Below are 16,672 nucleotides of genomic sequence, written 5' to 3'. Positions count from 1 at the left end.
GGGAAAGAAGGGAAGGATTAGGTAGGCCTCCTAAGAGCCCAAGACAGACACGAGGATGGGGTGCACAGCCTTCAGGCCAGCCTGGGCAGATGGGGCCGCTCACAGGGGACTCAGGGGCATTTATTTAAATATGTTTCTGTCTACATATAAACCAAGAGGACATCACTGGGGGCCCTGGAATCAGCACCCAATGACACAGAACTGCACACAGGCAGCCTAGAGAGGCTTGTATTCCATTCAGGCTCATAATACTGCTGTGTATTAGGGTTGGGGTCTTTTTGGGGGGTGGGGGCAGGTATGAACAACATCATACATTTATGCTCGCAATACAAACCCTGCACATAAATACAGGTGAAAAGAAAAATAATCAGTGCTCAGAACTGGGAGGCTGCTTGGGTTCATCAAATGTTATTTCCTTCACACAGTGGAAGAGAGCACCAGAGGTGCCTCATATGAGAGAATGCCAGCAGGTGCAAGCTGAGACACGTGTTGTCAGCCAGGGACCTAAGGCTGCAGCTCCTCCCTGCTGCGGGGCTCCCGGCTCAGGCAACACTCCCCACGGGGCACAGAGCTGAACTGACAGGTCATGCAGGTGGGAAGCCTCCACTAAGCCTCAGGCGGAAGCACTGGCGGTGGGCAAGGGCAGTTTCTAGGACAAGCCAGAGAAGAGCCAAGGGTCTCTGCCAACCTCCCTCAGCAGTCACTGGCTGAGCCCCTGGCTACTTCCCTTCCCTACCCTCCTTCCTTCCTGCAACTCACATGGTCCTGGGCCAGACACCACCCCCTCAGCCACATCTCAAGGGTCCCAGCCACCCTGGCCAGGGGGGCTCAGCCCCTCACCCTCACCCCAGGCCCATCTCCATGTGTGGCTGTGAAATAGGTGTTTTTCATGGTTAGACAGGAGGAGCCAAGTTCTAATTTATCCTCTTATGTCTTCCACACCTGCCACGTTTGTTTTAGAAAAATGGTTCTCTAAACAGCAAACTGCGATTGCATCAGATTAGCTTCTCCCAGGGTGTTTCTAGGTGAAAGTTGGCTGGAGTTGGGGGAGGGATGCCTGGTCAGCTGGGGAGCATTGGATTTAGGATTTGGGGGAGACGCCCACTCTGAAACTCCTGCCCAAAGCCCACCCTTCCCTTCCTTCCACCCAGCCACAGGGGCTGTAGCAAGCCCCTCAAATCTTTGGGTTCCTGGGGGCTCTAAAAACTGCAAATGCTGGGGGGCAGGCACCTGTGCACCCACATAGTGCCCAGGGGATCTGACACAATGCTACCTTCTATCTGGCAGCCACCAATCCCCTCAATTCAGATCCAAACCCTACCCTTTTCTAAATAGCCCCCCCTTTCTAATGGGGTCCATTTCTGTCCCATCGGGGCAGAGCCAGGACTTAATATCCTCTATTTCCCCCTTCCTCAGGCTCCTGGAATCCTTCTCTCTGTGATTTTTCTTCCTCTCTCCCTTCTCATCCCTGTAGCCCACCCCTTCATCTCCAGGCCCGACCCTCAGCCCAGGCTGCAGGACCCCTCACCTCCAGGCCCCCTCAGAGTACACAGCAGCTTCTCCCTGATTTTATTTTTCTTTCTCTCTCTTTTTAAGATTTTATTTATTTAGAGAAAGAGGAAGGGAAGGATAAAAAGAGGAAGAGAAACATCTATGTGAGAGAAACCTTTCATACGCACCCAAACCAGGGACCAAACCTGGAACCCAGGCATGTGCCCCGACTGTTATTGAAATAGTGCCAACCAACTGAGCCACACCAGTTGGGGTGCTTCTCCCTGATTTTCTTGCACCCAGACCCACCCCCGACTCCTCTACAGCTCCCCTCACCATGAAGGGCAGCTGCCTCTGGGTACCCCTTGTCCTGTTTTGTTTCTGCTGACCCAGGGCTTCCAGGGCAACACTCCCGAGAGTGCAGATAAGCCTCCTCAGACAACATGTTCCTGGGCAGAACCAGATGCCTCAATGGCAGTTCCATGTCCAGCCTTCAGCTGTCACAGGGCACCAGGGGAAGGAGCTACAGATATCTGGAACCCCAGTGCTGGTCCTGACTACCCAGAGCTGGAATAAAGGGGTAGGGAGGGGTGAGGAGGCTCCTCAAGGGGTGGGGGGAGGTGGCGGCCAGGGGCCAGGGTGGGGCCAGTGGGCAGCGCCTGACAGGCTCTCCCACCTTCCCCCAGCACCACAGCCCCAGCCCCACCCACCCAGAGGGAGGAGGAATAGGAGGAGGCTGTTCCTGCTCCTTGTGGGCAATTTCAGGGCCCACTCCTAGAGCTCTCGGTCCACAGCCATTCCTTCTCCAGGATACCAGCCTTTCCCCGCCTTAGTAACTACACTGTAGCCCCTCCTGCCCAGGAGGCTTCGGGGTGCAGCTGTACCATGACCACCTGCAGAAAGAGTGGGAAGAGGGCCTGGGTCTGAGCAACTCTGGGGCTGTCCTGTTAAGGGCCACAGGAGGAGCAGACAGACATAGGAACTGGAGAGGCACAGCACCAAGATTAGGGACCAGGCCAACAGACAACAGTAACAATCGCCACTGCTCTGTCACCTGGTCCAAGCTTCACGTGCACATGGCAGAACCAGGACCTCAGCTGCCCACTGCATCCTAACACTATGTTCTGGAGCCCCGCTTCGGCAGGCCACCCATCCTACAGGACCTACTTCTCTCGCAGACACTGCAGCTCCTTCCTGATGTCAGCGTCCTCAATCTCTGAGTCATTGTCACTGCTTATGTAGGATGACTGGGAGTGGAAGGAAGTCACACTGATGGTGGGGACCTTCACACCCATCCTGCTGGGTGTCTCTGGGCCTGGAGAGCCAGCCCTTGAGGACCTGTGCAGAAAGGCAGTGGCCTTCTTCACAAAGTCACTGGCCACATTGCCACCGCTGCCAGGCAGGGAGCCATGCTTCAGCATAGGGGGCCTCCTGCGTGGGCACTCATCCCCAGAGTCACTGGACATGTGCTCGCCAGGACAGACCTCAATGGAAGAAGCCGTCTGCACACGCCGCAGCGCCAGTTTCACGTCAGGGCTGTGGGGCCCCTCCTCCAGGTACACGTCAGGTGGGGCTGAGTACCGCAGGTTGTGGGGGGAGGCCAGGGTCCATTCATCCTGAGTGCTGAGTATGGAGAACCGGCCCACAGTTTTGGCTGGTGAACTGCCATCCTGCTGCCCTGGCTGTTTCTGAGGGGACCCCGAGGCCAGAGCGCCGTGAGTCTGGGGGTGGCTGGCCTGGCTGCCCTCGGTCAACATCCTGGGGCAGTGCTGCATGGGCTCGGCCAAGGTTGTCTCGCGGACCCCACCACTCTGGTCTGTGAGCTCCACGTTTGCAGGGATGGGAGAAGCAGGAGCATCCTTGGGAAACAGAGAAAAGGAAAAGATTCCACGCGAACACCAGCAGAGAGCAAACTTCACCAACCAGCTGAGCATCTCAACGTTTCATCACAGAAAACTACCTACCTGAGGGGCACTGGGTGCTGCAGGTGAACCTGGGGCTACCCATCCTCCATCAGAGCCCAGTATGGTGCTCAAAGATGTTGCCACTGTAGGAACATTAAAGTCATTACTTGGACTGCTGCCGAGGACAAAGGCAGGAATGGCTCAAGGCCACATGAATCATGGTGGGAGGGCAGCCAGTGGGAAGGAAAGGGAGCCACAGTGAGAAGCTGTCCTAACCTTTAGCCCCCTAACTTCACAAGAGATGCCCCAGAACCTGGAGGAGGGAGAAGGCGTCAGCCCACTACCACTCAGGTCCCAGCAGGCACATGCCCAGACCCTCAGACACAGCCAGGCCTTCTACACACCTGATGGTGTCACCCTGTCTTCCCTGCCATCTCTCTCACCTGATGGCATCACCCTATCTCTCCCTGACATGTTCTGATGATAAATGGGTTTCATGAGGTCCTGGAAGGAGCAGATCAATAGGGCTGATTTCTAGCCCTGCTGCTTGTGTCTAGGAAATGTCTGTGTTGTCCAAGTCTGTCTCAGTTTCCCTGTCTACAGAATGGGAACATATCCTGCTTCTGACCTGCTTTCCCAACACTGCTGTGAAGGGTGAATGATAGAGCAGGAGCTGATGTGTGGGAGACTGGCCTGAGCTGAGACCCACACATGACAAAACAGACATGGCAGGCCATAGCTGTTTGTCAGCCCAAGCAGGCCTGACATGCTACAGTGGGGTGGTGACAGGGTCTGACAGAGCCTTCAGTCAGGCTGAGGGGAGGGGGCTGTCATCCATTTTCACAGAAAGTAGACTTTCTCTTCTTGGCGCATGAACACACACTGAAGCATCATAATGGGCTCTTCCATATTTGGTTCCCACCCAAGATGTTGCAGAATGAAGGGTGGGGATGCAGAGTGCTCTGGAGCAAGGAAGGCTGGGGTATCTCGTGCACACTGAGGATAGGGTTGGTGGACCTGGGGCTCATCACCTGTCACTGGTGAGGATATGGTCTGCTCCAACGCCACCTCTAGCCCAGGGGCCAATTCTGACTTGTCCAACTGGTGGAAGAAACAGAAAGGAAAGAGCCAGGAACCTCACTTACTGACATCTCTGTAGCTATACCGCAGATCCTCTACTCCCACTCCAGGACTGGGCTTCTTCTCCCACGGCTAGAGCAGGGCCCAGTCCCAGGCACTCCAGACACACCACTTAGCCCTGGCTGGGTCCTGACCCTGCACCGGCACACCCCATGTTCCCAAACAGGCCACTTGTTGCAAAACACTGGCAGGCTGGGCTCAGAGATGGGTCTTGGAGAGCAAGACAGCCGGGCTGGAGCAAGGCAGCTCTGCATGACCAGACTTGAGTTGGTCCCCACCTCTGTCCATTCCCCTGACTCAGCATGGCACCTCTGGGCCAGGCCAGTACTCACAAGCTGGAGAGGCAGGGCCGGGTCCCCCCTGGAAGCCTCTGTGTAGGGCCAATCCCCTCTCGGGAGCTCCAGGATGAAGTCTTGGTCGCCCATGTCCACAGGGGTCCCAGCTGAAGCTGAAGAGGTGGGCACATGCTCCTGATAGAGCAGATTTCGGAGCTTCTCATCTAGGCTCTTGATGGTGTTGTCCACGAAGCCCACCCTCGGAGGTGGCCCTTCCCCATCTGACTCCAAGGCTGATAATGGTTGGGGGAGGGTGGTGGGCCCTAGTGGGGGGCTTAGGAGCTGGGGGGTAGCCAAGCTGACGGCCCCTACCATACCAGAGAGGGGAGGTACGGACTGGCCCAGGGCAGGCAGAGGGGTTCCACCAGAGGCACTGGACACAGGTGTTGGAGCTGGCAAGGACTCTACCTGGGTGCTGGCCTCCCTGGCTGAGGCAGGTTCCCCGAGACCTGTGGGATCATGGGGGGCTTCTGGAGGGGAGGTGCAAGGTCCTAGGGGCATGCCCGGGGACCTTGCAGCAAGTTGGGCATCATCGTGAGTCTCTGTTGATGGCTGGGGGGTCTCACACTCACTGGCCCTCCTCTGAGAGGTCATTGGGCCCCCTGCCTGCATGGCAGCCCCCCTTGCTGGTTCTGGCTTGGGACTGGCAGCTGGTGCAGCCATATCCTGTGGCACAGCATACACAGGAGGGGAGGACGGCACCAAAGGGGCTGGTGTTCCCCCAGCGGTGTCCCTGGAGCCTGCTTGGTTCAGAAGATGCAGACCAGCTGGGATGCCAGGTTTTTCTTTCAAGGACAACTGGTCTTTACAGGGTGATGGATCTAGAAGAAAAAGGGAAAATGCCTCTGTACCAGCCTACTCTGGTCCTACTGACCTGGTACTTTCACTGGCCAAAAATATGCCCTCTGTGGAGTGGCAGCACCCCCCACACTGGTCTCCTCTTCTTTTCTCTGATGCATCAACTTCAAAATAGGGAAAGGTTTAACAAACATATTCCTTGGAAAGAATTATAATTTGGCCCAATGCAATAAGTTTTATAGCAAGGGCTTCTTAGAATAAGATAGTTTTCTTATGCTGTCCAAATTTTTAATAAAAAATTAGTAATGTTAAAAAGAATGTCATCTTTTATGTAGCACCAATAGAGAATTACACTGAGAAATCAGAATAATCATTCACCTCTGAGCATTTTATTACATGGCATGAATTATGTACTTATTGCCACTTGAAGAGTAGTTAATGTTGGATCAGATAATAGAAGAATGCATACCTTAAGTTAGCAACAACTCAAACAAGTAAAAATTTGCTTTGGAAAACCTTGTTTTGAAATGAATGGCATTTTCTTTGAATAAAAAATAAAGCTTTTGTGCAAACACCGTAACAGCTACTTAAATATTTACAAAAACAATCTCTTAAACTTGGCTGCAAAATGGAATCACCTGGAAGGCACAAGAGGATTATGGTGGGTCCCATTTACAAAAATTCAGATTTCACCATGTTAGGCAGGGCCCAGGCTTCTTCAACCCTGCTTCTATTCTTTCTTTTTATTATTTCTTTCTCCCTTTCTCCTCTCCCTTCCTGCTTCTCTCCTTCCCCTCCTCCTTTATGAGTTACCCCGACATTGCACTACCCAGGACCTCCAGTAAGATACTGAAAATAAGTGGTGATGATGTGTATCCTTATATTGGTCTCCACTTCAAAGAGAAAGCATTCAACAAATCACCAATTAAGAATACTTACTATTGTTTTTCAAATAAATATCCTTTGTCAAGTTAAACAAATGAACTTTTATACCTATGCTCCTATTATTTAAAGTCATCAATGGACACATACAGGGATGATGTGGAGACACACAGGGAGAACGCCATGTGGCCACAGGAACAGAGACTGAAGTGATGCATGTACATGCCAAGGAATGCCCAGGACTGCCAAAACCAGAAGCTAAGAGAAAGGCATGGAACAGATCCATGCTAGAGCCTTCAGAGGGAGCATGGCATTGTCCACACCTAGATTCTGTCTTCTAGCTTCTATAGCTATAAGAAAATAATTTCTGTTGTTTTAAGTCACCCAGTTTGGGATACCTTGTTATGGCAACCGTGGGAAGATAATATACAGACTCCATAAAAATGAAAATATTGGCTCAGGAAAAAAAATCAACTCAAGTAAAAATTAAATGATTGATTTCCAGCGACGGTGGTGAAAAGACTAGCAGATCCTCTCCCCACAAAACAATCATAAAACTGGACAACATACTTATTGCAAAACAACACTTATTTCCGGGCTTTGGAATAGAGCAAAAGCATACCACAAATTGAGGAGCATTTATTTAGTAAAAATTGGTGAACTTTAGATAAAAACAGTAGAAGTCTAGTTATGCTTCAACATTATAGCCAGGAAAATTAGAGTAGAGATGATGTTGTCTCCTGCAGCCATTATCATTCTAAAAGTTCTCATTCCAAAAAAATTTAAACACACAAATGATACGTGAAGATATTCTCACTGCAAAAGAGCAAAACAAATAAAATGGAACTCCACATTGATGTCTTACCCTGAAATCTCATCTTTCTCCTTTGACAATACTATAGCTATACAGAAGCAAATAACACTGGGGAACACAATTTTTGGTGAGTTAGATCTGACACTTTGTTTTAAAAAAATATGCTTTACTGATTATGCTGTTATAGATGTCCCAATTTCTTTTCCCTTTGTTCCCCTCCACCCAGTGACATCCCTCCCTCCGGTTGCACCCCCCCCCCACCTTAGTCCATGCCCATCGGTTGTGCATACAGTTCTCAACATCTTCCTGTCTACTCCACTCCCTCCTACTATGCTTAATTCCCTTACCATCTCCCTCCCTTTCCGCTGTTCCCCCTCCCTGCTGACCTCCCCCCATAATGTTCCCCATACCTATACTTCTTTTCACACTCTTGTTGCCTACTTAGTCTCCCTTTGTTTCGGTTCCCTAGCTTCTGTTGTTCGTTGTTGTGATACAGTTTTCATTTTAATGTTCACAGTTTTGATCCTCTTTCTCCTAAACAAATCACTTTTAACATTTCATATAACAGTGGTTCAGTTTTACTTTGTCCTGGAAGCACTTTCTCTGCCCTTCTATTCTGAATGACAGCTTCGCTGGGTAGAGTAATCGTGGTTGTAGGTTTTTGATTTTCATTACTTTGAGTATTTCTTGCCAGTCCCTTCTTGCCTGCAGAGTTTCTTTTGAGAAATCAGCTGACAGTCTTATTGGGACGCTTTTGTACGTAATTCTCTTCTTCTCTCTTGCTGCTTTTAAGATTCTCTCTTTATCCTTAATTTTTGACATTTTGATTGTAATGTGTCTTGGTGTGGTTCTCCCTGGATCCAGTTGTTTTGGAACTCTCTGTGCCTCCTGGACCTGTAAGTTTATTTCGTCCCCCAAGTTAGGGAAGTTCTGCTTCATTATTTTTTCACATAATTTTTCCATTTCTAGTTCTTCTTCTTCACCTTCTGGCAGCCCTATGATTTGGATGTTGGCCCGCTTATAGCTGTCCAATACGTTTCTGAGCCTCTCCTCATTTTCCTCAATTCTCCTTTCCTCTTTCTACACTGGTTGACTGTTCCTTCCCTATGTTCCGATTTGTTGATTTGATCCCTGGTTTTCTTGCCCTCACCACTAGTTTTGTATGTTTTTGTCCATTTCAGCAGGACTAGCCTTCATTCCGTCCGCATCTTGTTTAAGGTCTGTTGTTAGGTCTGTAAGGATTTGTATAACCAAAGCTCTGAACTATGCCTCAGAAAGATTTCCTATCTGATGACCCGTTAGATTAGATATTTGCTATCTGCTCAGCTGTGTCACTGAGATCTCTATCATAATCTGTGCCATCCTGAACAGTTTTGTGTTTACCTTTGCTTCCTGGGCAGGGCTGTCACACCTCCTATGCTATAGGGGGCGGAGCCCTGTGCACTCATCACAAACGGGTGTTTTCTGTGGGGGTGGGAGTCCAAGATGGATTTCTGCTGTTCAGTCTCTGCTGAGAGACCGGAAGCCTCGTCCTCTGTCCCCACCCCCACCGGGCCTCATTGTCCAAGGCAATGGGGGTCTGCCTTCCCCGGCTTTGGAATCGCAAGCTGACCTGTCTGGTCTGCAGCCAGGGGTGCTCCGCAGGCGCTTCTCGCCTCCCCTTAAATATGGGTGTCTGTGCTTACCGCTGTCCTACCGCTGTCCTGCTGCTGTCATTTCTGCTGCCGCGGACAGCACAGCTTGATCTCTCCTCCCTGGCTTCGGCCCTCCTACCTTTCCAGATGAGCACCACTTCTTTATAACTTCATACGTTGGACTTCCATTTATTATCTGGAACTTCTGGTTATTGCTGGTTTTGTGCTAGTTGTATTCCTTCTTAGTTGTGGAGGGAGAGGGGGCGTGTCAGTCGAAGCCTCCATCTTGGCCGTAAGTCTCCTGTGTTTGTTTGCTTCCATGTTCCAGGCAGAGCTGTCGCTCATACTATGTTGTAAGGGGAAGAACCTTAGAGATTTGTCAGTAACGGGTGCTGTATGCGGGGGAGAGGTATGAGAAGGAACAATGCCACTTGCCCAGCACTCGCCCCTTTTCCAAGCACTTCTCCCATTTCATCGCCGGACTGGCGCCCCTCCAGCTGCTGCCCTGGCCGTAGTTCCCAGAGTGGGTGGATCTGTGGATGTTCTAGGTCTGTGGGGGCGTTTTAAACAAGCGGACTCTGCTGAGAGAGGGCAGTTTCTGCCTCTGTCTCAACCCCCACTGGTTTGCACAGTTAAAAACAATGAGGCTTGATTTTTCCCAGAGCTGGGACAGTGAGCTGCTCTGGTGAGGAGCTGGGAATGCTCCCCAGGTGTCCCTCCTGACTTTTTAAAACGTGTAACTGCACTTTCCGCTGGCTGCTGCTGTTGCCATTGCTGCCACCACCACACCATGTCCTCTCTGCCCCTCCTACCTGTCTGGATGAGTATTTCTGGACTTCCATGCATTTTGATTTTCTGAAACTTCTGGTTGTTTCTAGTTTTGAGGTAGTTGTATTCCTTCTTAGTTGTGGAGGGAGACGCAGCATGTCTGTCTACACCTCCATCTTGGCTGGAAGTCCCTGACACTTGTCTTTGACTAACTTTTGTCATCTGAATCCAAAAATGACCCCAGTTTTTCTCTATCACGTCAACTTTCTAAGGTTCAGGATGACCTTCCTTTGTCCCAAAAATCATAAAAAAGGTACATACAAAGTAAAATAAAGAAAAAAATTACCTGAATATGCTGCTTATTTATAGTTATTTTATTCATACAAAGGCTATATTGTTATTGTAAGTCAAATTGTGTACAAGTAGTAAAGTTCTATGACCAAACATACATATTAAGGTATTTTATCTTTTCAAACAACAGGCTAGGAAATTCCAAAATGAGATACTTGAAACAGTCTCCTTCAGTTGGCAAATTGCATCATGAGACCTAGTTTTATGTGCAGAGGTGGGAATATAACATTCTTTCTGTCAACAAGTGGCTCATGTAGAATGTTTGGATCACCAGGTTTGAGGTCAGATCTTGGAGGCCAATTCAACCCCACCCAATGCTTCTCACGAGCTCTGCTGTCCCACATACACAGAAAACAGGATACTTGGAGTATCTGGATTGCTGACAAAGAAGGAAGCAGACCATTTTAAGGTGAACACAGATGACCCAATTGTGCTTGTGATATTGCAACAGATCAGTGACTCTCTATGTCTTCATATTCTTCACGAAAACAAACTGAATGGCCAATTGGGACTGCACCAAATAAATTGCCATTGTGGAGGAGGACACACCTCAACCTCTGCTTTGAGCTATCGATGAACAGTTGCCATTCGGTTGCATTCTAGATTGGAATTCCCAATTCCTCCATTAAACCATGTTTGTTATGGCGATACACAAAGCCGCTGTCACTTAGAAAGTGCTGCAGAAATGCACTTTCTCTTCATCGAAAGTAGGATACCTTGGCTCCTTTTTTCAAGCAAGTTTTTCTCATGCAGTCTTGATGCTAGGAGTTCTGAAGCCTTTTTGGATAGTCCCAAATCTCGTGCCAAGTCATTCAACTCATGCTGATCAAATCCCTTACGAACTGAGTCATCTTCAATTTCAAAATCTTCATCGTTGCTGTCACTTAGTTCTTCACCATAATCCTGTTTTTCGAAAAAGGGTAGTTCAGTGAAAACTGGCACTGGGATTTCAGCTGAATGAGGCACTGGGCGTATAGCTGATGGTAGACTTAGGATGCTCTATTTTACATTTATTTTTCTTGTTATAACCTGACGTTTTCACTCTAAAAAAGTAACAGTCATTTGAATGATCTCTGGGCTCTTGCCAAACCATAGGTATACAAAATGGCAACTTATCATGTGTTCCCTTCGTCCACATCCATAAACTCTTGACACACTGCTTGCACACCTTGTGAGGGGCTCAAGACTTATCTTGATCACCAAGTTTTACTTTAAAATATGCAAAACAGGCTTGCCTGACAAACATGCCGATGTTTGTCCTTTCACTGGGAATGATGAAACTGCCACAGATAAAGCAAAACGAATCAGGGTTGTTTAGGCACTTATGATGAGAAATAGAGGCAGACATGATCTGAAGGAAAGGAAATAAGTATGTATGTAAAAAAAATAAATTCTGCTAACTCCTTGTATATAGACAAGAACTCGGACTACATTTCGGAATATGATTCACTATATAGGGTGGCATAAAAAATCTCATTACACTCTCTCATGTATAACTGAATAGCCTAGAGAAGTATGAAACTGTTGCTTGTCTTCGAGGTTGTCCCCCACCCCTCCCCACTCAAGTGAGGTTAGCTCTCAGCCAATAGAGCACTGGTGCTTCTCTTGATCCAGGCTCAATCCAGCCAGGTGTGGTCAAATTAAGATAAGCTTTACAGACTTCTTGCCAAGATGGAGGCGTAGACAGACACGTTGCATCTCCCTCCACAAATAAGAAGGAATACAACTACCTCAAAACTAGAAACAACCAGAAGTTCCAGAAAATCAAAGCACATGGAAGTCCAGCAAACAAAGATATAAAGAAGAAATACTCATTCAGACAGGTAGGAGGGGTGGAGCCGGGGCAGAGAGGACGCGGTGTGGTGGCGGCAGCGGCAGGCCAGCAGAAAGCGCAGTCACATGTTTTAAAGTCAGGAGGCACATCTGGGGAGTGCTCCCAGCTCCTCACTGGACCTTGCAGCTCACTGTCCCAGCACCAGAGAATATCAAGCCTCATTGCTTCTGACTGTGCAGACCAGTGGGGGTTGGGGGCGGAGGCAGAAACTGTCTCTCAGCAGAGTCCGCATCTTTAAAGGGCCCCCACAGTCCTAGGACATCTGCAGATCCACCCAATCTGGGAACGACAGCAGGGCAGCAGCTAGAGGGGAACCAGTTTGGTGCAGAAGTGGGAGATGTGCCTGAAAAGGGGGCGAGTGTGGGGCTGGTAGCATTGTTCCCTCTCAGACCCCTCCCCCACATACAGCACCACAACGTGGTGTAACAGGTCGCCCTGTACTGATGAATCCCTAAGGCTCTGCCCCTTACAAAGTAACAGGAGCGACAGCTCTATATGGGATGCGGAGGCAACAAACACAGGAGCCTATCAGAATGAGGAGACAGAGCAGTATGGCCCAAAAGGGGAAATGGATCAAAGTTCCAGTGGGAGAACTAAGGGACAAGGAGATAGCCAACCTCACAGATGAGGAGATAGAAAACCTAACAGGCACAGAATTCAAAACACTGGTGATAAAGGTGCTCATAGGCTTGACAGATATGCTTGAGTATGGCAAACGCATAAGAGAAGTGGTGAAGGCTATGCTAAGTGAAACGAAGAAAAATACACACAAAACCAATGGTGAAGGGAAGGAAACTGGGGTTCAAATCAATGATTTGGAACATAAGGAAGAACAAAACAGTCAACCAGTGCAAGACGAGGAAGCAAGAATTGAAAAAAAATGAGGAAAAGTTCCCAAATTTTGCGAAGGAGATGGACATACAGGTCCAGGAAGCACAGAGGGTCCCAGGCGAGCTGTACCTAGAGGGGACCACACCAGGACGCATCATGATTGAGATACCAAAGAGAGAGTCCTGAAGGCAGCAAGAGAGAGGCGGAGAGTTGCCTACGGGGGGGGGGGGGTGTGCCTATAGAACTATCAGCTGATTTTTCAGAGGACACTTTGCAGGCAGGAAGGGACTGGCAAGCAGTACTCAATGTGATGAAAGGCAACCTGCAACCAGGATTACTCTATCCAGCAAAGCTATCATTTGGAATGGAAGGGCAGATGAAGTGCTTCCCAGACAAGGTGAAGCTAAAGGAGTTCATCATCACCAAGCCATTATTATATGAAATGTCAAAGGGACTTACTTAAGGAGAGGAAGATCAAAACTATGAACATTAAAATGACAACAAACTCACAACTATCAACAACTGAATCTAAAAAATAAAAGCAAAACCCAACTAAGCAAACCAGAATAGGAACAGAATCATAGGTATGGGTATCATTTGGAGGGTTATCGGCTGGGAGTGGGGAGGGGCAGAAATGGGGAAATGGTGCAGGGATTAAGAGGCATAATCGATTGATACAAAACAGACAGGGGGATGTTAAGAAAGGGTGAAGCCAAAGAACTTATATGCACAACCCATGGACATGGGTGGTGGAATTGCTGGAGGGAAGGGGGGTACTGGCAGAGGGGAACAAAGGGGAAAAAAATTGGAACTACTGTAATAACATAATCAATAAACTATACTTAAAAAAAGAAATTAATCAAGAACCGACAGTAAAACTGAATGTAATTGATTAGAATCAATAAAAGATAAATATGGAAAAAAAAGATAAGCTGTACAGGAAAAAACTTGACGTGATAGATGAAAACTACCGGCAGTTTTGAAATCAGCATGCCTATTTAAGTCTAAAACAGCTGAAAAATCGAACTCAACAGTAATTATTTTAAAAACTGTTCCCCTGCGTAATTTTTCTTTTCTTCCTTGTGCTTTTAGTGTCAGATGAAAAAGAAAAAGAAAAAATCACTGCCACAACCAATGTCAATGAGCTTTTCCTGTTTTCATTCTGTGAGTTTTATGGTATCAGGTCTTATGTTGAACTCTTTTATCCATTTTGAGTTGTTTTTTATTAATGGTGTGAGACAGGGATCCACTTTCATTTTTCTGCATGTTGACATCCAGTTTTCCAAGAACCATTTATTGAAGACTGTCTTTTCCCCATTGTGTGTGCTGGCACCCTTATCACACGTTAACTCATTATATGTGCATGAGCTCTCTATTATGTTCTATTAGTCTAAGTGTTTGCTTTTATGCCAGTACCATGCTGTTTTGATTACTGCTGCTTTGCAATATAGTTTGAAATTAGGAAATGAGATGCCTCCAGCTTTGTTCATTCTCAAGATTGCTTTGGCTATTTGAGGTGTTTCGTGATTCCCTATGAATATTATTGTTTTTTCTATTTTTGTGGAAAATGCCACTGGAATTGCACTGAATCTGTAGATGGCTTTGGGTAGTATGGACGTCTTAACAATATTAATTCTTTCAATCCAAGGACACAGGATATCTTTCCATTTATTTCCATCTTTTTCACCAATGTCTCACAGTTTTCAAGTGTACAGGCCTTATCTCCTCAGTGAAATTTATCCCTAAATATTTTAATGTTTTTGACACTACTGTAAATGGGTTGTTTTTTCATTTATCTGTCAGATAGTTCATTGCTAGTGTATGAAAACAATTTTTGCATGTTGATTTTGTATCCTGCAACTTAACTGAGTTCACCTATTAGTTCTAACAGTTTTTAGTGCAGTCGTCAAGGTTCTCTCTATATAAAATTATGTCATCTGCAAACACATTCTTATCCTTTCTTTCTGATTTTAATGCCTTTTATTTCTTTTTCTTGCCTAACTGCTCTGACTAGGACTTCCAGCACAATGTTGAATAAAAGTTGTAAAAGTGAGCATCCTTGCCCTGTTCTTTTTTTTTTTATTTAAATCTATATTGATATTTTTCCTTCTTATTGAATTTACTGGGGTGACACTGGTTAACAAAATAATACAGGTTTCAGGTGCACAATTCTACAGCATATCATCTGTACAATGTATTGTGTGCTCACCACCCTAAGTAAGTCTCCATCCAACACCACTTATCCCCCCTATACCCGCCTCCACCAACCCCATCCCCAGAAATCACCACACTGTTGTCCATGTTAATGAGACTTTTTCTTTTTGCTCAATCCCTCCACACCCTCTACCAGTCCCCACACCCCGACAGCTGTCAGTATGCTCTCTATGAGTCTGCTTTTTAGTTCATTTTGTTCTTCAGATTCCACATATCAGTGAAATCATATGCTACTTGTTTTTCTCTAACTGGCTTATTTCACTTAGCATAATACTCTCTAGGTCCATCCACACTGCTGCAAAGGATAAGATTTTCCTCTTTCTTATAGCTGAGTAGTATTCCATTCTGTAAATGTTCTTAATCTAAGAGGGAAAGTTTTGAGCTTTTCACCACTGAGTATGTTAGCTGTGGGCTTGTCATATATGGCCTTTATTATGTTTAGGTACATTTCTTTTATACCTTATCTGTTTAGAGTTTTTAAGATGAAAGGATGTTGAATTTTGTTAGGTGTTTTTACTACATCTATTGAGTGATCATGAATTTAACCTCCTTTCTGTTAATGTGGAGTATCACATTTGGTTATATTCAACCACCTTTGCCTCTCAAGAATAAATCCCATGATCATAGTATATGATTCTTTTAATGTACTGTTGAATTCATATTGCTAGTATTTCGTTGAGAATTTCTGCATCTATATTCATCAAGGATACAGGCCTATAATTTTTTTCTTAAACATTTTTTTTCTTTTATTGATTCCAGAGAAATAGCAAGGGAGGGAGGAAGAGAGGGAGAAAAACATCAATGTGAGACACAAACATCAATTGACTGCCTCTCCCACAACCCACAACCAGGCATGTGCACTGAACAGATATTGAACCTGCAACCTTTTGGTCTGCAGGATGACACTCAACCAAGCCACACCAGCCAAAGCAATATTTTTATTGTAGTGTCCTTGGCTGGCTTTGTTATCAGGGTAATGCTGTACTGGTAAAATGAGTTTGGAAGTGTTCCTTTCTCTTCAAATTTTTTGCAAGAGTTGAGTATTAAATGTTAAGTAGAATTCACCAGTGAAGTCATTTAGTCCTGGACTTTCCATTGTTGGGAAATTATTGATTACTGATTTATCTCCTTACTAGTTATAGTTCCATTCAGATTTTCTATTTGTTGATAATTCAGTCTTAATAGGCTGTATGCTTTCAGGAATTCATACATTTTTCCTAGGTTACCCAATATGTTGGGATATAATTGCTTACAGTTATCTCTTACAATTTTTTGCCTTAACATGGTATCAGTTGTAATGTCTCTTCTTCCAATTCTAATTTTATGAGTCCTTTTTCCTAGTCTAGAGATCTGTCATTTTGCTTAATTTTTCAGTAAACTAGCTCTTAGTTTCATTGATCTTTTCCACTGTTTTTGTAGTCTCTATTTCACTTACTTTTGCTCTGATATTTTTTTCTTTCTTCTGCCAACATTTGTCCTTTTCTGCTTCTTGAGGTATGAAGTTAGGTTATTTGAGATTTTTCTTGTTTTTTATGCAGTATAAACTTTCCTCTTAAAACTGTTTTGGCTGTATTCCATCATTTTCAGTATGTTGCACTTCCATTTTCATTTGTCTCAAAATATATTTTTATTTCCCTTTTGATTTCTTCTTTGACCCATTGGATATTCCTAAGTAT

At 46.3% G+C, this 16,672-nt stretch overlaps 1 protein-coding gene across 12 annotated transcripts in view; it reads right to left on the bottom strand.

Annotated features, from left to right (window-relative positions):
- Nucleotides 1-16,672, bottom strand: part of WNK2 (WNK lysine deficient protein kinase 2) — a 153,862-nt gene that overhangs the window by 50,712 nt on the left and 86,478 nt on the right. For all 12 annotated transcript variants that reach the window (XM_090273953.1, XM_090273954.1, XM_090273955.1 and 9 more), the window contains 4 exons: nt 4,868-5,691; nt 4,427-4,496; nt 3,456-3,538; nt 2,659-3,350 (listed from right to left, as the gene is read on the bottom strand). In XM_090273953.1, coding sequence (XP_090130079.1) covers nt 2,659-3,350; nt 3,456-3,538; nt 4,427-4,496; nt 4,868-5,691 — 1,669 coding nt within the window. The remainder of the gene's footprint in view (nt 1-2,658; nt 3,351-3,455; nt 3,539-4,426; nt 4,497-4,867; nt 5,692-16,672) is intronic.

The sequence above is a fragment of the Furipterus horrens genome, unplaced genomic scaffold (assembly GCF_987537825.1).
Source record: "Furipterus horrens unplaced genomic scaffold, mFurHor1.1.pri manual_scaffold_4, whole genome shotgun sequence".
NCBI lineage: Eukaryota > Metazoa > Chordata > Mammalia > Chiroptera > Furipteridae > Furipterus > Furipterus horrens.
Note: the sequence above shows the minus strand (reverse complement) of the source record. Positions and strands in the feature narration are given on the sequence as shown.